The following is a 22,481-nucleotide window of genomic DNA, read 5'->3' as shown; positions in this document are numbered from 1 at the left end:
TTTGCATCTGACACCTGGTGAGTGACTGTAAGAGAAACTCCCATAAATTCGGCACTTTGTCATCCAGTTCCTTCAGCTACTCAGCAATATGATTTACCTGTCTCCATTGATTTCCCTTCAGATTTTATTGAACTGGGTGGAGGATGTTCAGTCTCCTCCACAGCCATTTTGCTCTGCTGTGCTCTGTGAATCTGTCACTGAACACAATTCATCCCTCGTTGTGGTCTGAATTCTCTTGAGATAGTTCCATTGCAGGTCAGTCTGGTAGTGGTCTAAAGTCCACCACTGCACATGTGTGATGGATGTTTGTTGTGCCGCTGTAAGCGAGGAGCACAATTTTGTCCCATCATTAACACATATTGTCTGGAGTACTATGTAGGCCATAATTATGGTAGGACTGCACATGCATTGTGTACCATTCATGTCCTCTAGATAATGCAAGAATTGGTGAAGAGGAAATAGTGTGTGTAGTAGGGTAAGTAATAGTTAGCTGGGCTTTCTCATGCCTACCCATATGAAAGCAGAAATGTATCCACCAACAAGTAGTTGGAATGGCATCTAGCTAAGTTTCTTTCTTGTCTCCTGGGAGGATCCGCTGCCAGAGGATACCAAATTCCAGGTCAGTGCACTGCCCCTGCCAGGGGTTTCCACCACTATTCACTGCAAGAAAGCAAGGCCTGCCCGCAACCTTTTGACGCTGCCACAGAAGAATCCATATGCCCTGTATGCAGTGGCATTTCTGTCTTCTGCCATCACAGACTCATACTCTCGCCGAATCTTGACCCATCTGCCACAGGGGTAGAGCCAGCACTCCAGGCACAACAAACTTGCCAGAAGGTCCCACCCCTCTGCATATTTTCAGGCAGTCTGTCAACTCCACTTACTGTGGAAGCATCACCAGTGTAAACATCCTGAGTCCTTGTGTCAGCTGGTCAGGGAGTCTCCTCAGGTGTTCCTTATTAGCCAGATCGTGCTTGCACAGCTGCTGAGTCATCCAACTTAGGCAGCCATTGCAGGGTAAGACAGAGCAAGCTGGACAAAGTGTCTGTTTGATGCCTCGCATGTCACTGCAGTGGCTCATTGACATCCATCCCCAGCCATCATGCAACTAGAGGAGTATAGGACAGGCAGGTGAAGGTCTCTTGAGCACTATCCGCCTCATTTTCCACCCATCAAACATAGGTTGAAGATTTCCTGAAGAGTATGGTCTTTGTGAGTGAAATGGCAATCTAGAGCACTCCAAATTAAAATTCAACATCAACCTTATATTCTGTACAATTAATAGGGACCCACTGTCTCCATTCTGGCATAGTTTATAGCTTATGATTGTGTAGCTCCTAAAACAAGCATTTACAGTGCAATAGGTTTTGCATTTGTGAGTTAGAGCTATTGGCATTGTAAATTATATTGTTTACCTATATGTTTTTGTTTAGAGTGTTGTTGATGTGTGTGGAGTGGAATAATGATAAACACTGGGAAGGCTTGTGTGACCTCTGATGCTTTCCTCAGACAACCTGAAACCCATTCAAACTTGTAAAATTGTCTGGAGCCCATTTGACCTTAAGTATGTTAATAGACATATACCACTAGAGTGACCAAATAACATTACATGGATTGAAAGTCAAAGACAACCCCTTGATTGAAATGCTACAAGATCGTTTCTCTCACTCAGACTTCACTTAGGCTGTCCAAATTCTTTGTCTAAACAAAAGGGCATATTGTGATCTGTCGGTATTGGTTTGCTTTACACTTCTACAACTCGTACTGTTTTGTCCAGCTCCAAGGTGGCTTAAGTCCAATCACTAGGGAAGATGCTTGGTTTTAAATAAATTGTTGCCGCTAGCCGCCCAGTATGAGCTGTGTGACTAAGAGGAATGCTTGGCTTCTTGAAAACACCACTAAGTCACTATTTATACTGCAATAAATGATGTACCAAGGATGCATAGATGAAAGCCATCTGTGCAGTTAACAGCAGCTGGGAACCAAGGAAGATGAGCACTGGGGAAAAATACCAACTCATACAAGTGACACAAGTAGGGACAGAGCCAAAGCTAACATACTTAAAAACAAAACCAGTGGACAGTCTGGAAAGACAAAAGCTTGATGGGGAAAATTACACTAACTTTGATTAGTCCCTGTTTAAAATGACACTAAATTGTTACTTGCGCGGCAAGCAACCATCTCCCCTGTTCATTTCAACTAGATCAAAGTGAAGGTAGCGCTTACATAACTAAAAAAACAAAAAAAAGAGCGCTTTTGGGCTTCGCTTACACAGAAGATTATTAAACAATTGATTGTTGTATTATGCTACTAGTATTTGTACCGTGACTGGTACAATTAGTGTGGACTTGCAGTGCTTACAGTGTCTGGACATCTTTTCAGCTCCGCTCCAAATACTGTATGAAAGAAATTTGACTAAAATGTTCAAAGTAAAACCCCTCTGTGTTGAGCCTAGTGCAAAAATGAACACCCTCCACAAAGGCGTGGTCGCTATAAAGATTCTCAAGATTTCAGAAAGTGCTGACAGCGCAGCTATGCAAAGGATTACAAATATATATTTTATTCTCTAGGGAAGTGAATCTGCACTTCTAATTGGCTAAACTACATCCAAAACTCATGGGCTTGCAAAAAGTGTACACTTCCTATGCTTAACGCCATAACTTTGCATGCAGAGAGTAGATTTCCATTTAGGAAATATTGATTCCGTCAACATTAAAGTCATAATTAGCATCCAGCTAAAGTGATTTATGAGCAAATATCCTTGTCTTTTTGTCAAAATGTGTAACTATCTGTACCCAGTTTACTCCAAGATCAGTGACGTGCACCTACTCAACACCTGGAGGAAATATTTCACAAACCAATCACAAAAATACACGCACAGGCCTTAGGCTAACCTCTAATGAATGACATAAGGATGATACTACAGGTAGCGTGATCAACAACATTTGAACAGTCTTACTTTTAAAAATACCAGTTGCAATAGTCAGTGGTGAACACTTGACTCAAAAGATTTGTCACAAAGGGTTAAAAATCTGCTTCATTTTACATAAACAGTTTGTTTACGCTATTGCGAGAATGTAGATAATAACACGAATGCCTGCTTCACTGTGGAAAGCAAACTGGAAATTACTGTGGAAAAACAAGTTTTTAGGCATACGCCTGCATTAGCAACAGTGCTGAAAATAATGAAAGCAGGTGCCTTATCTCAATGAAGAAGTAAAAAGATAAAGCATTCAATGCAAGAGAAGAGGTGAGCAAAAATTAAAGGCAAACTCTTGCCAGCTACATCTGCCTGTGGAAAATTAATGTTTAACTGTAAGAACTACGCCCACCCCTGGCCCTTCAAAAATTGTGCCGTCCCAGCAGTGCACTGAAATATACACAGGGATCATTCTGTTCTAAAAAAGAAGAGGGGTGAATTTCAGCATGAGGCGACTGGACCCTAAACCAAATACTGCTAGCAAGCCGAGAACTTGTCACTGCACCTCACTTGTGCACAAAGTAAGCAGTGATGATGTGGCGGGTGGGGAACGAGTCAAGCTGCGAATAGGGAGGGGGGTTGAGTGACAGTGCGCAACACCAGAAAGCACAGAAATGTTACTAGCTAACAATATTAAACACGCTGACTTCTGCAGAGTGGTGTGGGGGCTGAGATGAAGCACCGAGCCCGCTGGGGAAAAGGAAGGCTCAGCTTGGCAGAGAGCTGCAGGGGTGAGTTTAAAGCACCGGGCTGCTGTGTGTGAATAAATCAAAGATACTTTAAAAAAAAAAAAAAAAAGAGGAGGCCTCTTGCAAGGCGAGACGTTGTCACAGCACCTCACTCCGGCACAAAATAAGCTGCGCTGACGGAGGGGAGGGAATGGTGGATGATGGGTCAAGCTGCGATTTAGGGTGGCGCTTGGACGACAGCAAGCAACACCAGAATGCACACAGATTGTATTAGCTAACAATATTACACATGCTGACTTCTGCAGAGTGGTGTTGGGCTGAGATGAAAAACCAAGCTCGCTCAGGAAAAGGAAGGCTCACTTTAACAGAGCACTGCAGGGGTGAGCTAAAGCACAGGGTTGCTGTGTGAGTGAATAAATAAAATATAAAACAAGCATTTGCAATGCAACGGGTCTCGAGTTTGCTCATGTTAGAGCTGATCGCTTTGTAAACTCCTAACCGACTTTTCACCTATCGGGCAAAAGTGCATTTATGTACAAAACCCGAAAAAGTGAAATTAACTATGTAAAGCGCTAGACTTCTGCCAAGCAAGATCGTGCTCGTAAATTAGAGAAAAAGAAGTCCACAAACCCGATGGAAAACAGCGAGCCTCGAATGTTTTCTGTACTTGGTCGCTGCGCTCGAGGAGGGCTAGCCACCGGAAAAGGCATGACGTATGCTTGCCTTCGACTAATGAAAGCAAGCAGATTTTATTAGGCAAGCCCACGAATCAATAAAAAACACTGACGTGAAGTTGACAGGGCTCGGGCCCTTTTCTAAATACAAAAGCATCTTGCTGCGATACGCATGCGCAAGCGCATGCAACACAGGCTCGACCCTAAAAACAGGAGTCCGCTTGCAAGCCAAGACGTTGTCACACCACCTCACTCATGCACAAAGTAAGCTGCGCTGAGGGAGGCAGTAAGGGACCGGTCAAGCTGTGAAACAGGTAGTTGGGCGATAGTTCACAACACCAGAAATCACAGAAATGTTATTAGCTAACCATATTGCACATGCTGACTTCAGCAGAGCGGTGGGTGTGCTGAGATGAAGATCCGCGCTTGCTGGGGAACAGGAAGGCTTATTTTGGCAGAGCGCTGTGGCGCTGAGATAAAGCATTGTACTTGCTCCTCGGACGCGCCAGTTGGAACCCAAGTCCCAACAGGAATTAAAGAAAAAAAAGAAACAATACTCCCTGACACAGAGCCATATGCACCAAAGAGGAAGGATAGCAGTAGTTCAGTGCTGCTCCCTGGGCGTTAACAAACAATGAAAAGGCAGGTCAAAGAAGGATTACCCACTAGAAATCAGTCCAAATTACCAATAAAAAGCCAGTGCGCTGGCTGTAAGTCGACAGACTGAATACAGCACGTCTCAAGAGCCAGCACATGAGCTGCCTAGGCTTGACCTAAAAAGAAAATACATATCTATCCTGATACAGTTTAGTTAAGCATGCATAATAAAGCTTTAAGCATGTGAGAAATGTTTCAGTTTTATTCTAGAACTTTGGTCATGGCTTCTAGTAATAGCTTTAGCTGTCTGTTGTAAGTGCTAAGATTAGCCATACATACATGGATGCGGTATTGCGTGGATGGCTACTACCATCATTTTCTAGCTCACATGCATGGGATAATGGTGCTGTTCTGTACCTACTGTCTGTTAGAGGAATACATTTCAAGTGAAGCCAGGAGCAATGGCATTCAGTGATGGAGGGACATGGACAATCTTAAAGCATTAAGGATAGTATAGGTTCCTGCTGGGTTTCATGCTGTGTCTGTCATGATTTTGGCTTGACCCTATGATTTTTTTGTTCATTTTTTTATCTTCAGCCAGAATTTAAGTTTTAACTTGTGTCCATTGTAACCACATGCTATTAGATTTGAAAATGTACTTTTTTGCATTACTGATGATTGTAAGGTTTAGCAAGGCTGAAATAAACATTATACTAGAAATAATGTAAGCATTGACACTGAAGTTAATTTACTTTGTGAAACCTCCAGTGTGTGTTTTGTACCTTCCTATTCTGTTTTTTCTTCTAAAATTCAGCTTGTGGTCAGATCTGTGTTGACATCAGCTTTTAAAGGTTGAGTGTATTTCAGATAACAGACCCATGATGTCTGGTTTTGGAGCTATCTTTTTTGTTCATTTTTTTATCTTCAGCCAGAATTTAAGTTTTAACTTGTGTCCATTGTAACCACATGCTATTAGATTTGAAAATGTACTTTTTTGCATTACTGATGATTGTAAGGTTTAGCAAGGCTGAAATAAACATTATACTAGAAATAATGTAAGCATTGACACTGTGAAGTTAATTTACTTTGTGAAACCTCCAGTGTGTGTTTTGTACCTTCCTATTCTGTTTTTTCTTCTAAAATTCAGCTTGTGGTCAGATCTGTGTTGACATCAGCTTTTAAAGGTTGAGTGTATTTCAGATAACAGACCCATGATGTCTGGTTTTGGAGCTATCTTACGAAGCTTATGGCCTGATCGAGATGTGACTTACTTTTCAACTCACCCTCATTTAGAGCTCATTCACTACCTTGGACTCATCTTGCCTCTTCAAACCAGCAAAATGATTCACAGTGAATTGAATGGGATTACCATTGTTGATATTATTTAATTTCCATTGACGTCTGTGGCAATACACTCTAAATGCATTCAGTATCACTCAGTTTCGTTTTTTACTGAATTCTCAAAAGGTTGAGAGTGACTGAAAACATTAAAGTCAGTCATGCTTCTGATAAGGAAGTTGGACAAGTCAAATAAACCGGTCTTTTCTGCCTTATGTGATGTGCTAGCTTCCTAGCATTTGAGAAAAAAAACCTGACATCAAATGGGCTGAAACTTGTAAGAGTGTACATCTCAGAAGTGATTTAATTGATGCAGCTTTGAATCCTGGTACAGCCTTTGATTAACACTTCTGGCATGGGTTTTGAAGTAAATTAGGTAATCTGTTAGAGAAGTTGTGCAAGATAAGAAAATGTGTTTGAACTCATTTTCAATTATAACTCTTTCATTGTAGCCAATTGCAGCACCGGTTGGCTATTAGTCTCAATGTTGCAAATAGATATGCACAATATAAAGTGAACTTGCCTTCAATTATGCAATTTACAATGATACTTTTCTTGAAACAGATGCTTAATTTCAACAAATTATATGGGGCAATGTGAAGAGGTTGGAGGGTCATTTACTAATATTGTCTTAATTGATTGTTTATTTTTTTCTAAAATTAAAGGACATGTGTGTAGTTTGTGGCAGTTTTGGCCAGGGTGCGGAGGGACGTTTGCTCGCCTGCTCACAGTGTGGTCAGTGTTACCATCCTTTCTGTGTCAATATAAAGGTGAGCATTTTACATCATTTTAGAGACCTTTGTATGCACCTGTTAATTCCAGTGCGTGAAGAAATCTTTACACTAATACAGGCCTTGATTTCAGTCTTTGGTGGATGTCTTTTGATTTGATTGTGGGAATGCTTTCTCTTGCCTGTTGAACAGAACATCCACAGCATTTAATTTTAAGTGAAACTGTATTTTACACAACTGCCAAAAACAGGCATAATTTTCAAAGTTCCTGCAGAAGACGAAGCATCACTTTTATAAATGTATGACGGCTTGAATGATTTTATACTTACGTTAAAAATAAGCTCATTGACTTGTACTGAACCCTTCCATCCATTGCTCTCTAGATATTTTGTTTTAAACTTTATTGATTATCAAATAGAACAATATAACAGGTTTGATGGCATATGTAGCTGTGGATGCACATACCCTGCATAAGCTCACCATCTAGTGTTTGGCTCAGAGTGGTACAACTTGTTTTTCTTCGAAGAATCTTTTCGAGTCACAGGATCGTGTGCACATGGGCATCGAGTCCTTTGTTATATTGTTTTCTCCCTGCAGTCTTTGGTTCGAACGTGTGTTCCTCTCACTCAGTGTTCTGAGCTTGATACAGTCCTAAACCGGTTTCTCTCCATCTCCCTTTCAGCGACGGTATTGTTTTCGATTGCGTTCTTTCCTATATGGTAATTTCATTTTGATCTTCAGTCTCTGTACCGCCTTTCTGCCCTTCGGAGCGTTGCGCCCCTCTTCGGGCCTACATCTCACATAACACACCTTGCTGTTTTGCATACCTGATGGAACGGACTCCATTTCGATTATGCCCTCAATGTCATTCAAAGTTCCCACACAGATCAACACCAGGTGTGTAATTTGTCTCTCTCCCCTGCCCACAACAAGCAAAACCTGTGACGCTTGTCTGTTGTTTCAGTACAAAAAGACACTTCACATCAGAAGAGCCCATCAACTCGATGGAGTCTCGGACTTCAGACAACACACGGGAATTTTTGGGGAAGAGCATGCACAGGAGGGGATCGACAAGAAGAGGCTTTTTCGATCCAAGATTCCGACTCGGACGTTCAGTCCGACATAGAGAGCCAGGAGCTGCAGTCGTCGTATACCGTGAGTACAAAGGCCCCTGTACCCACGACCAAGACTATAAAACTCACAACTAAAGAGGTCAGTGGTCAGCCACTGCCTTCCGGACATGGTCGGATTTGAGAAAGTGTTTCGGGTCTCCCACCCTTTGGTTCGGCTATGAAAAAAATCTGAAGTTAAAATTGATCATCGGCCTCAAAACCTACCTTGGCACCAACTCGACCAGCTGGGCTCCCTGTTTTGGTACCGACCACTTCAGTGCCGACAAAAAAACTGGCCTCCACTGCTTCAGTGCCGACATTCAGCACCGTCAAATAAATTCGGAGCCGAATAAAACTTTAAAAGATTGTTTCCACTTGAGCAGAATCCGGACAGTCTTTTACCAGTCTTCACCAGTGGAGTCAGTTTTTCAATAACGCCAACTTTAATTCAAGGGAGAACAGGTTGCATTCTTGCATCACCCCCTGTCCCTATAAATAGAAAATTTCCTTTCTGGGAGGCACTTGATACCTCTCTACCTCTTAAAAAAAAAAAAAGGCTACCAAAAAAAAGACAGCATCTTTTCCTCAGCCTTCTCCTTCCTCCTCTCCACCTCCATCACCACCACCAAACACAGAGTTTACACCATCAAGTTCACCCCCACATGAGACTCAGGATTTAGGGGATACCCTAGACGACCCAGATGCATGGGATACATATGATCCGGAGCCTATTATACCTATTGATTCGGCTATCTACCCAGCCAGACCATCACCACCTGAGGATTCCACCACATATCAAATCATAGCTAGGGCGGCAGAATTTCATAATGTGACAATGCACACAGATCCTATTGAGGAATAGTTCTCATTTGACACCCTGGTAACAACACAGTCAATTCTTGCCAATGCTCCCAGGCATGCTTTGGCATGCTGATGAGATCTTTAAGGAACTAGTTTGAGCATAAGTTATCGCTCCTCGAGTTGATAAAAAATATACGGCTGCACCCACAGATCCTGTTTTATAAAGGCACACATTCCACCAGATTCTATTGTCACATCTACAGCACACAAAAGAGCCAATAGCCAATCTACACAAGATACGCACCCCTCCTGATGAAGAAAGTAAACAAAATCAGGTGAGGCAGGAAGGGTGGCAGCTGAAGCAACCAGCCATTGGTGCATTGTGAACACACAGGCTCTTCTAGCATGGTATGACAGGGCGCACTGGGATGCCATGGAAGAGCTCCTGCAGTACCTCCCTCGAGCATCAATAAAGGGGGGCTGACATTGTAGCAGAAGGGCAAATCATAACAAACAATTTCATCAGGTATGCGTTGATGCTGCATGCGTTAATACCAGTGTCATTATTAGAGTTTGTGCTTGGCACAGATGCTCTTGATTTAAGCTAGAGATTCAACAGGCAGACTTAAACATGCTCTTTGATAAGGTGCACCTTTTTGACCCACAAGCAGACAGAACGTTAGAAAAGCTCAAAAAAGATTTTAAAAAACTGCTAAAGCAATGGGGGCCATCCAAGTCTCACAGCACAGCATGGTACTTTTTGACACACAGCTTTCACAAGTGGGTTTAAGTCATCCTCTACGCACCAGTCTGCCACACAAGCTAAAACATCCTCTCAATTGTATACACAAGGTTTTTATAGAGGTATTCCTGCAGAGGACACAACAATAAAGGCAGAGGCAGGCCGTCCACCTTTAGAGGCTCCACCTCTTCTGCTAAACAGTGACTCTCTATAGCTTCCACTGCCACACACCACTCCAGCAGGCGGAAGAATTAAACTATTTTTTTTTTTTACCTACAATGGTCAGACACCGCCAGCAACCAATGGTTTCTTTGCATTATCCAAAATGGTTACTATCCGGAACTCATTTCCCTTCCCCCAAACATTCCCTCTTGCAATCACAAACTTTCAGAAGAAAATCTCACACTTCTCAAAGAGGCAGTACAGTTTCTTCTGCTCAAGGGGGGCATAGAGCCAGTGCCATTAAAGCATCAATGCACTGGAGTATACTCCCTGTACTTTCGTATCATGAAAAAAGACGGATCTCTCAGACCAATTCTTGATCTCGGAGCCTTAAACACATGCATTCACTCATAACATTTCCATATGGTCACTCTTCAAGATGTCATTCCTTTTCTTCAACAAGGTGGTTTTATGACTGCATTAGAGCTAAAGGATGCATATTTTCACCATCCTATTCTTCCAGCACACTGCAAATACCTCAGATTCGTAGTTGCAGGAATACATTATCAATTCAAGGTATTACCTTTTGGGGTCACAACCGCTCCCAGAGCATTCACCAAATGGCTTGCAGTGGTTGCCACACACCTCAGAAGACAACACATTTATGACTTCACTTACTTGGACAACTGCCTTATCAAAGCCAGCACACTTCAACAATGTCACCAACACACTCAACTCACATTCCGTCTCCTACACACGTTAGAATTCACAATCAATTACCTCAAATTACATCTTCAACCTCTCCAGATACAACCTTATCTAGGGGCAGTTCTCAATACACAATTGGGTCTAGCGATCCCCTGCTCAGCACGGGTACAAACCTTTTACTCATTAATCTCTCAACTAACAGAGACCATTCATACACAGTGAAAACATTTATGCACCTCCTATGCATGATGGCATCCTGTATTGCCATTATACCTCCTGCCAGACTTCACATGCTTCCCCTTCAACAATGTCTCTCTCGTCTGTGGTCCGAGGCACAGGGTCAATTGGAGGATCTAGTGTTGTTGGACCACCAGACTCCTCACTCTGCAGTGGTGGAACACCACCAACCTTATGTAAGGACGACCGTTCCTAGACCCTGAAACTCATGTCAATCTCACCACAGATGCATCTCACATAGGTTGGGGAGCTCATCTCTCCAACCTCAAAGTGCAAGGTCTTTGGCATATTACTCACCAATCCTTACCCATCAACTGCTTGGAGCTTCAAGCAGTTTTCGTAACAGTGAAGGCATTCCTTACACACTTGCAACACCAAAGTAGAGCTAGTACAGACAGACAACATGACTGCCATGTACTATCTGCAAAAACAGGGGGAGACACATTCATCCCAGCTCTCCCACTTGACGCAAACAATATGGAAATGAGCACTTCATCACTACATTCACAAAATAGAGCAGTATCTCTCAGGAGTGGTCAATCAATTTGCAGACCTGCTCAGCAGGATGCTGCAACAAGTCTATGAATGGGAACGCCACTCTCAAGTCCTTCATCACTTCTTCACAAATGGGGGGCAGCTCAAATAGACCTCTTCTCCACAGCTCAAAATGCAAAAAGCTAAAACTTTGCATCCAGGTACACTCAGTCCAAAGGCCAATGCTCTGTGGATGAACTGGTCAAGGATATTTGCTTACGCTTTTCCACCTCTCCCACTCATTCTGTTTCTAGGTCGGAAACCCGGACAACCTTCAAGCTTCCCAACAGGCCGGACCTTCTAACACACAGAATCAAGGGCACTGAAGTCAACGCCCTACTAAAGAAACCTACGGCTGACCCAAGCGACCTGAAAAACTTCCGCCCCATCTCTCTTCTACCTTTCCCAGCCAAGGTAATAGAAAAGACCGTCAACAAACAGCTGACCACCTTCCTGGAAGACAACAACCTGCTCGACCCTTCACAAACCGGATTCCGAACCAACCACAGCACGGAAACCGCCCTCATCTCAGTCACAGACGACATCAGAACCCTGATGGACAACGGTGAAACAGTCGCCCTCATTCTCCTCGACCTCTCGGCTGCCTTTGACACCGTCTGTCACCGCACCCTAATCACCCGCCTACGCTCCACCGGGATCCAAGGCCAGGCCCTGGACTGGATCGCCTCCTTCCTCGCTAACCGCTCCCAAAGAGTTTACCTCCCTCCGTTTCGCTCAGAACCCACCAAGATCATCTGCGGCGTACCTCAAGGCTCATCGCTCAGCCCGACACTCTTCAATGTCTACATGAGCCCCCTCGCCGACATCGTACGCAAGCACGACATCATCATCACCTCCTACGCCGACGACACCCAACTTGTACTCTCCCTCACCAAGGACCCCGCCAGCGCCAAGACCAACCTACAAGAGGGTATGAAGGACGTCGCAGATTGGATGAGGCTCAGCCGCCTAAAGCTGAACTCTGAAAAAACGGAAGTCCTCATCCTCGGCAACACCCCGTCCGCCTGGGACGACTCCTGGTGGCCCACGGCCCTCGGCACCGCACCGACCCCCGCAGACCACGCCCGCAACCTCGGCTTCATCTTGGACCCTCTTCTCACCATGACCAAGCAAGTCAACGCCGTGTCCTCCGCCTGCTTCCTCACTCTCCGCATGCTCCGCAAGATCTTCCGCTGGATCCCCGCCGACACCAGAAAAACCGTGACCCACGCCCTTGTCACGAGTCGCCTGGACTACGGCAATACCCTCTACGCCGGGACCACCGCCAAACTCCAAAACCGCCTGCAACGCATCCAAAACGCCTCGGCCCGCCTCATCCTCGACGTACCCCGCAACAGCCACATCTCCGCACACCTGAGACACCTGCATTGGCTCCCAGTCAGCAAAAGGATCACCTTCCGTCTTCTCACCCACGCACACAAAGCCCTCCACAACAAGGGACCGGAATACCTCAACAGACGCCTCAGCTTCTACGTCCCCACCCGCCCCCTCCGCTCCGCTGGCCTCGCACTTGCTGCCGTCCCTCGCACCCGCCGCTCCACGGCGGGTGGGAGATCTTTCTCCTTCCTGGCGGCCAAGACCTGGAACTCCCTCCCCACCAGCCTCAGGACCACCCAGGACCACTCCGCTTTCCGGAGACTCCTAAAGACTTGGCTGTTCGAGCAGCGATAACCCCCCCTTTCCCCCCTAGCGCCTTGAGACCCGCACGGGTGAGTAGCGCGCTTTATAAATGTTAATGATTTGATTTGATTTGAAATGCACCAGCCAGACCCCAAGTCACTCAACCTAGCAATATGGCTCCTGAGGTCATAGAATTTAGATTCTTAAAATTACCCCAAGAGTGTATGGATATTCTTAAGGAGGCGTGTAGACCTACAACAGGACAATGTTACTCCCCGAAGTGGAAATGCTTTGTCTGCATTGCCAAATAAAAAATATTGATCCTTTCAAGCCGTTGGTCCAAGAAATGATCTGTTACCTACTGCATTTACAAAAAGCTAACTTAACGTACACATTTATTAGACTTAATTTAGCAGCTATAGCTGCATATCTTCAAAACAGACAGTATACCTCTTTATTTAGGGTTCCAATCATAAAAGTATTTATGAAAGGACTTAAAAGAATCATTCCACCAAGGGTCCCTCATGCACCCTCCTGGAACCTTAACATTGTTCTCACAAGACTAATGGGTCCCCTTTTGAGCCACTACATGCATGTCCCTTACAGCGCCTGTCACGGAAAGTAGCTTTTCTTGTGGCCATCACTTCCCTTAGATGTGTCAGTGAGCTCCAGGCTTTAACATTGGAATAACCTTTCTTCAAGATTCACAAAGATAAAGTTGTTCTCAGAACTAACCCTACATTTCTGCCAAAGGTTGTTTCAAAATTCCACTTTAACCATCTAATTGAATTACAATTTTTTTTTCCCAGTCAGATTCTGTGGCAGAAAGGGCTTTACACTCCCTTGATGTTAAGAGCCCTCGTGTACCTCATATATAGAACCAAACAGTTTGGGAAAACAAAACAACTTTTTGTGGCTTTCTCAATACCCCACAAAGGAAACCCTATATCAGAAACAGGGAAAGGTATAGGTGGATAGTTGAATGCATTCAGACTTGCTATGCCAGAGCAAAATGTCAGTTACGTGTCACCCCTAGAGCACACTATACTAGAAAGAAGGGTTATTCAATGGCATTTTTTCGGAATCATACCTATAGCATGTATTTGTAAAGCAGCTACATGGTCTACACCACATACCTTTACCAAGCCCTATTGTATAGACGTATTTGCAATCCAACAAGCTAATGTTGGCCAAGCAGTACTTATAACACTTTTTCAAACCATTACTACACATACCTTTGAACGGAAAATGTTACTCACCAGTAGACATCAGTTCGTGGCATGTAGTGCTGTATATTTACATGCGTCCTCCCTGGATGCCTGTGGCCGTTGCAATTAAAATTACATGTAAGTATTGTACATATGTATTTACATTGCATGGACATCCTTTTTTTCTTACTCTTTTCACACTACTTTACTCTCCTGCCTGCGGGAAAAATCTAACAAAGGACTTGAGGCCCACACGTGCTATTACTGAGAGGAGTCGTCACTCGATCCCGTGACTGGAAAAGATTCTTTGAAGAAAAACAAGTTGTACCACCCGAGCCCAACACTAGATGAGGAGCTTAAGCACAGCATGTGAATCTATAGCACTACATGCCACAGACAGATGTCTACTGGTATGTAACATTTTCCTTACCTTCTGCATAAAGCGCCATCTATGTTTAGAGTTGAATGTCTGTTGCAATTATAAAACCTAGTATATGCTAAACAATGGTAGCATGAATATTCTTTTTAAAAATGAAACAGTTCTATTGTGAGATTCAAATCTCCAGTGTATCAGTAACCAATGTAGTGATTTTAATAATGGTGCATGTGGACTAACTGGATATCTTAAACTGCAGCTCACTAAAGTAATACTGAAGAAAGGGTGGAGGTGTTTGGAGTGCACAGTGTGTGAAGCTTGCGGTAAGGCTACAGACCCAGGACGGCTACTACTTTGCGATGATTGTGACATCAGCTATCACACATACTGCCTGGATCCACCTTTGCAAACTGTCCCCAAAGGGGGGTGGAAGTGCAAATGGTAGGTATCTGCTTAAATCCATCTCCCTTCTATTTACTCAGTATTTGTTTGCTTGCTCTCTTTGTCAGTATTGTTATGGCTCTCCAAGCATAGAAGCGAGCACTGATATATATATATATTATTTTTTTGTTCTTTTCTCAAAATACGCAATTTTTTCAGCCTCTCTCCTACTAACCCCTTTAACATATACTGTGAGGGTTGAGCAAGTGCCACTACTGCAGTGGTCATACAATATTAACTTTTCATTGTTGTCAAAATTTCACAAGTCCTTATTTCCATCTAGTTTGGCCAACTCCTTTTAGCACTCCTTGTAAGAAATCTTATTCCTAAAATTCTTGTCTACAGTTGTTCACATTTTAATTTCAAAGATGGCTTCTAAAGAGCGGTGCTTGATCTTCATGGCATGTCTCTAAAGGTGAAATCCTTCAAACCCTTTTTTGTTGTTCTTAAAGCTGCCATTACTCATTCAACGCTCCAGTGGTAGCCTAAGAGATCAGAATCAATTATACATAAATCTGGTGTAGCCGACATACATTGTGGATTTTTTTCTGTGAAGGATGAATATGTTGCTCCAAATGCTTGTGTACCCTCCCCATTGAGTTAACTTACTTTTCAGTAGGCCGGCAGTCGTTCTAGCAAATGTTAGGTTTTGACCTGTAATGGAACTGTACCACAAGAGATCTGTGACTTACGTTTTTGATAGATGCTTTTTCCCTCAGATTCCTCTTCATTATTAGCCCCTAGTGCCACACAGATCTGTAACAGTAGCTCCTCTGAGGTGCCAGTTTTTCCATGACTTAGTGTTTGAAGCTCTTTGTTTTCCCCTGATTCTTGAAAAATAACGTTTATGATGTGCACAAGGTCTAATGTGTCCCAAGGTCTCGGGTTCCAAGCACGTCACAGTTGTCAAATGTTGATGTCTGATTCCAACAACATTTGTATGTGGCATCTGCAGAGTGACACTGATGCTTCAGCTTGCGCTTACTCTACCTTCATTCACAGGACATGTGCTCTGCTTACGCCTGCCATCCAGCGTTGGGCTCGAACATTTGCAGCTTGTTGTTCTTCAAAGAAGTCTTTTGAGTCACAAGATTCACAACTCCTCCCTTCATTGGCGATGTGCATTCCAACCACTCCATTATTAAGTTGTTTTTTGCCGCCTTTGGTTTCTGAACGTGTATTCAAGGGGCTCTGTGTTGTGTAAACAGTGCAGTTCGCCAGGCCTTTCCTTGCATCTTTTTCACCCGTCTGCTTTGGAAAATACTTTGATGGAGAGCGGTCCGTTTGTTTTCCTGATTATTCAACACTAGTAACAGTAGGGGTTGCCCAGGTCCCTCGGTACCTGATAGTTAAGGGCTTTGTTCTGTCTTCAATAATTTTTCCCTTTCTTTTGAGCTTCCTCAAGGAGAATGTCATTGGAATGATGGAAAGGACTCCTTTTTAGTATTGTCCAAAGAGCCACTCCATATACTCGTGGCCTGACCACCGCTACCTCTTCATCTCTCCCTGGAACCCAAAAATACCATGTGTTCTGCCTGGCCTACCATCCCAAAAAGATCCTTCAACATTGATGAGAATGCAGATGGGCCCCTAAAAAATGCCGCATCAGAAACCAGATATCCCTGATTATTTTTGGGGAGCAAGACTTCATGACAGGGCAGGAAGGAAAACCCGGGTCATAGGAACAAGATATTGCCCACGTACCTCTGAACTTTAAGGCAGAATTCTCCTTAGAGTCCGAGGAAGAACAACATGGGGAATTCACATACCATAAGTACTGTGACCTCTGATGTTTACCTTGACACAGAACAGCAGCCTCGAGCCAAGGGTGATCACGTTCACCATAAAAGCCAGTTTTCTGTACTTGGAGTACAAAGACATTCAATCAGACCACCACTGCTTTTGAGCCCTGGTCAGCACCAGAGAGAAACTTCGGAGCCGAGACCCTCTCTGCCTTCAGGCATGGAGCCAAGCTGGCCTTAGAGTCTGAAACTCCATTTTCAACCTTCTAAGTCAAAAGATGTTTAAGAAATGGCACCAACAACTAAAACCATAAAAACATAGGAGCAGGAGATTACTTTTGATCCACCACCCCCCTAGAAGCATAGGAAATACAAGGTGCATCAGCCAAACTCCTCCATCACCACCTAGGCCACCATTTCTTCTGCCTCTTATATCAACCCCTCTTGTGCAATCTCTGGAGGAGTCACTGTACTCAGCGCATGGGGTAGGGAGCCCTTGCCACCGTTTAGACCCATATGACACCATATGAACCATGGGCACAAGAGGACCCATGGGAGGATTACACTGTTGATTCTCTGGGTGACGTAGACCCAGATGTGTATCCGGTTAAGCTATCCCTACCAGATGACACAACCTCCTACCACAAGGTCATTCAAGGGGCAGCCACTTCTCATGAGCTCAACATGGACATCATTCAGGAAACGTATGACTTCCTAGTGGAGACATTGTCTAAAACTCACAGCACAGTCCAATTCCTTCCCATGTTAAAAGGAACACTCAAAACCTCAATGGAGACTTTTAATGAACTTGTAAAGACTAGAATGATCACTCTTCGGGTTGTTAAAGAAAAATATAAAGGCTCTCCAAATAATCCACCCTGCATCTGGTGAGAGCTTCCCCCGGGTTCACTTGTGGTCCACATGCACACAAATGCTGCTACTCAATGAAAAACCACCATTTCTGTTGGTTTGCTTTGTAGGTATGACTAGCACGCTGGAATGAGGTATATGAGCTCCTTAAACATCTCCCAGAACAACTTAGACAAAGGGGTGTGGAATTTGTTGCAGAGGGAAGGATAATTTCCAACACCAATGTTAATTATGCCCTTGATGCTGCTGGCATTGCACTAGCAGTATTAATACAAGTGTAGGGATTAGATGACGGCTCCATGTTTAAAGCTTCGAGCCAGAAGTTTCACAGCATTTAATCAACATGCCGTTTGTTGATGAACATCTGAGACATTAGTTTTAAGCCAGTGCTAAAACCACCCCTTGGGCCACCACATCACCCTACCAGAGGCAGCAACAAGGCTACCATCAACGAACACCAAAAGGTTTTCCTGGCGGGCCATAAAGAAATGCCAATGGCAGAGCTAAAGTAGGAAGTGGGAAATGAGCCTCTGCAAACAAACAGTAACATCCCTCACCTTCTCCCCAATCACACAGCACCTTTCGAGGGCAGGCTTCAACATTTTCTACCAGAGACACATCTATACTTGAGCGGCTTTGCCTATACGGAGGGGGGAGAGACAGAGGTCTGTGGGAGAACCTCATATACCTGTGTTGCATGAATAAACCGTCATGGACAATTAACTAAGATGCTTGATGAAAAATATATTTTTGAGCCATTGGTGTCTGAGCCTAATCTTGACTAATTTCATGATGGAGTAGGGATCGTATTAGTAGGAAACCTAACCCTTATGTGAGGAGTGTAAACTGGGAAAGGGGTGGGTTTGGGGGGGAGGGGCAGTCATAGCACCTCCTATTAACACTGAACTTTGGTAAACATTGGTAACCCTATATTAAATTAAAGTTCTTAATCTTTTCGTAAAAGAAGTGTGCCTTAATATGTTTCGTGTCAGTTGACTGTTCAGTTCTAAGCTTTTGCCTCTCACTACCTGCTTGAGAAGCTTATAACTGCTTGTGCACTCTGCCATGAGTCAATTGCTCTGTTCAAGAAATTAACCTTTGTAAGGTTCTTGCCTAAATTCCATAAGTAATAAATTATATCAACTCATCACAAGAAAAATGTAAGAATATAAACCGGGCCCAATAGACATTCCTTAATAAAGTTGAAGGAATCAATTGTGCAGTAGCAGTGTTCATCCATAAACTGAAGGTACCATTTGAGATGTGAAATTTGTCCCTGGAACCTGCTAATGCTCTGAGTAAAGTGCACTGCCTTTTGAGGATGATCTGCCCCCCCAGTTGTAATTTGTTCTTGTCCAGTATAATCAGGCATCGAAAAATCATTAAAATGTTCCTAGTCCTGCAGGCATCGAAAGATCATAAAAATGTTCCTAATGTTCCTGCTGGTCTAGAGGCTTAAATAATCTACTCGACCTAACTGTAAAGCTCTTGACCCACAAACTGGTTTTCAAATTATGTGATCAAAAGGCAAATCTTTTAATTCACTGAGCCTCTATTTTCTTCATTGCCACATATGATAGCACTTTTAAATATGTTAGTGCAGCCTGTCTGGCATACAAAAAAACTCTTGTTTAATAGACTGAATGTTTTCTCCCTATATAAACTCACCAAATCTAGCGCATATAGGATACACATGACCCCTGACTTACCTCTTAGTCAGGCCCGCTGGAATTTTGCTATTGTGTGCCTGTGGCGATTTTTGTTTCATTACAGATTTTCCACAGTTGCCACATAATCCATCATCTGACGTGTAATCCGCAGATTTTAACCCAAAAAATATTTATAGTTCAAACGGTTCAAAACATATTAAATCTGCAATGACAGCTGTTGCAGCGCAGTGAAAGGCTCTTTGCAAAGCTGTACTAGTCTGCTTTCTGCTGCTAATTCTTATATTTGGGTTTTAAATTGATACTTATGAGGTGCATACAATGCTCAGAGAGAGTTACCAAATTTTAAAATGACAAAATAATGAAGTAATATTATTGCAAAATGTGCTGCATTACGCAGTACAATTTGCCTTTTCTTGCTGCAAAATTTACTCAACCCTGCCACATAATTTGGGCCTCTCTTGCTGCATAATTCCAGTGGCCCTGCTCTTAGTTCATTGTCATCGGGGCGAGGCAATAATGTTTCTTTAATCATGGCTGAAAAGTAGCCCTTTTAATGAATATGTAATTAAAACATGAAGTGGTAGCATATTGTCATTTCCATTCAGCACATTATACATTGAAATAGCCACAAACATTCCAAGTGATATGCAGTTTTACTGGCAAAACTATATAGCTTACTGTAATGACGTTTGGAAATAGACTTTCTGCAAATATTTGTCATTTGGACATCACCACGTAAAGTGTTCTGATTCGTTTTGCTCCTATAAAATCTTTGCATCATATTTCTGAATTACAAAAAATAGTTCATTTGTAATTCCTAATGTAGTTTGAAATAGTTGTACTATTTCTTTAGAAGCTATTTTCATGTTGCGCTTCAGAAAAAAACTGACACCCTACAGCCCTTTGTTCCACAATGTTTGTCAGACAGCTCACTTTACAAAATCACCTATCTGTAGTAAGAGAAAAAAGTAAGCACCATTTTTCAGGTAAGATAAGTAGGAATTAGTACAAAGACAAACTGAATTTAACCTCTGTCCTTGAACAGATAGCAAATGTGTTGAGATAAAAAAAGATTTCAAGGCATCTGTATTGCTCATTCATTTTCTGAATGAACAGAACACCTGTTCCTTTCCAACACAGCAGAACAGACCAGCAGGTCCTAAAAATAGCTCAACCTGATAAAATCTCCCTAGTGTTAGCGAGTGGCTGAGTAGATTTTTCGAGTCCTGCTAATGCTTAATGACCTTCTGGTTTGAGGGATTTTTTATTTCTTAGATTGCATTTATATTTATTTAGTATGCGCAACAAATGCCAGAAAAGTCTAGTTTCAAGACGCAAGGGAGGAGTTAGGGTTAGGGTAAAGGACTAGTTTGAGGGAGATGGAGTAAAATTGATGACGGCAGACTGATTCAAAAACTTTAGCCATCTTGTAGTGGATCCTATTTAGTTTTAATGGGAATCAGGAGTTCACTTAGTCGCCTGGCATGCAGGCCTGTGCCTCCGTCACCTAGTGACTTAACCTACTTAGCCTGCTCAGTTTTAGCTCATTTCTTTCGTTCTTTCAAGAGGACTGTTATGTTTATAGTTATGAAGATGTTTTGATTTCATGTTATCAGTGCCACTCTGTGAAGGCGTCACTATCGGCGTCAGCGACAAGTGATATCTGTAGGCATTCACATGTCCCTTTCCCACTTACATGGGACAGAGACATAGTGTACTTTTGGAGGAACTTTTTATATAATTGCCACCCCAAGCATACCTTCTTATCTATAGTTTGGGACCATACCTGCATCAGGTGTCCTACAAGATCTGTATCAATACATCTCACATGAACAAGGTTATCAGAAGGACTCCTACCAGACGCCATCAATGCTATCTGTGCTACACGTCGCCTTGATGAAGACACAGACCTTGTGTCCCCACGGAGTCTGATTTAGCGACCTCATTCCAAGGTAACAAGGGTTGGGGGACATGGCTCCACCAACAATGGTGTTTTGGCACTAATGTACTGATGTCCTAAGTACCTCAGTCTCGCATACAACAGGTACCCTAAGAACCATTCTAGGGAAACGTCCGTGGTCTTTGAGATAATCCTCCTCATCTGAAATGGAAGCACCTAACTAGGCTGTAGGTTGTTTGAGCTCAAACTCTTTAAAGGACCTTCTCCCCATTTGGTGTTCCATCTCTGTAGCCATTTAATAATATGGCTAATGCCATAGACATTCCTCAGAATATCAGACATGCATTAACAATACATTTAATAGCACATGGCTTAACTGATGAGGGCAGGGATGTTCCATTCATTGTAGAAGCTTGTGAGGCTTACCAAACAGAAACATTCTATTCTTCGGTCACCTCTCCTGAGAAACTCTACAATATACACATTCCACACATACAGAGTTGCAAACGTACCACAACGGTACCAAGCATACCAGTATCTTGAAATACTGATTACTTATGAAGAACATCAGAATTGGTTTAATGGCGCCCTACCACACCTAATACAACCCGTGAAATTAGGTCCCTCAGGTAATGACAGACCAAATTGGACAAATGTTTGCCACATATACACCACACCCCGGTGTACAAAATTTGCAGGCAGCTGATCTGCGTAATATTTGCAATGAACTAGTAACTTTATACAGATTACTTTTCCAGTCTGTAATGCGAACTTTGAACACAACACCAGCGCGTGCAGCACACGCTGGATATCTATTGGCGTTTACTGGGATTCATCCACAAACATTACACTATCATGGGCAAAGTGCCCACGGAAAAATCCTGTTCTGGATAGCCAAGAAATCTAATGAGTTGGAAGCTGTATCCTCACACTGTGCTTGCCATTGGAAATGGCTCCCTCAGTGGACAACTGCACCACATAGGGTACAGTCTTCGCTGCAATGTACACTACCACACATGGTACCCTGACACTTGCCAATTTACCGGAAGTGTTAAAACAGATTCAAAACGAACACTAGGCTGCAACAGCCCTAGACTTGGGGATGAAATGAATGCGAAACTTTGGTGGGAAGTCAGCGGCTACGAGGGATTCCATACTTGGAACAGGAGAAACCGCTACCGGAAATTATTTTCAACACCTATACTACTATGGGACAGGATAGTTTGGGAGCGAAGCTGAAAAGGCCTGAAATACAGAGTGCCACCCCTAAGGAAGGTACCAAACAAGCTCAGGAGGGTTCTAAAAAAGCACTGGGATAAACAAAACAA

General features: G+C 43.2%; 1 protein-coding gene across 11 annotated transcripts in view; it reads left to right on the top strand.

Moving 5' to 3' along the window:
- Positions 1–22,481, top strand: part of KMT2C (lysine methyltransferase 2C) — a 1,516,687-nt gene that overhangs the window by 565,918 nt on the left and 928,288 nt on the right. For all 11 annotated transcript variants that reach the window (XM_069211124.1, XM_069211114.1, XM_069211120.1 and 8 more), the window contains 2 exons: positions 6,944–7,048; positions 14,790–14,971. In XM_069211124.1, coding sequence (XP_069067225.1) covers positions 6,944–7,048; positions 14,790–14,971 — 287 coding nt within the window. The remainder of the gene's footprint in view (positions 1–6,943; positions 7,049–14,789; positions 14,972–22,481) is intronic.

This window comes from Pleurodeles waltl, chromosome 10, assembly GCF_031143425.1.
Source record: "Pleurodeles waltl isolate 20211129_DDA chromosome 10, aPleWal1.hap1.20221129, whole genome shotgun sequence".
NCBI lineage: Eukaryota > Metazoa > Chordata > Amphibia > Caudata > Salamandridae > Pleurodeles > Pleurodeles waltl.
The sequence above is the reverse complement of the archived record's forward strand: the minus strand, read 5'-3'. Positions and strand labels throughout refer to the sequence as shown.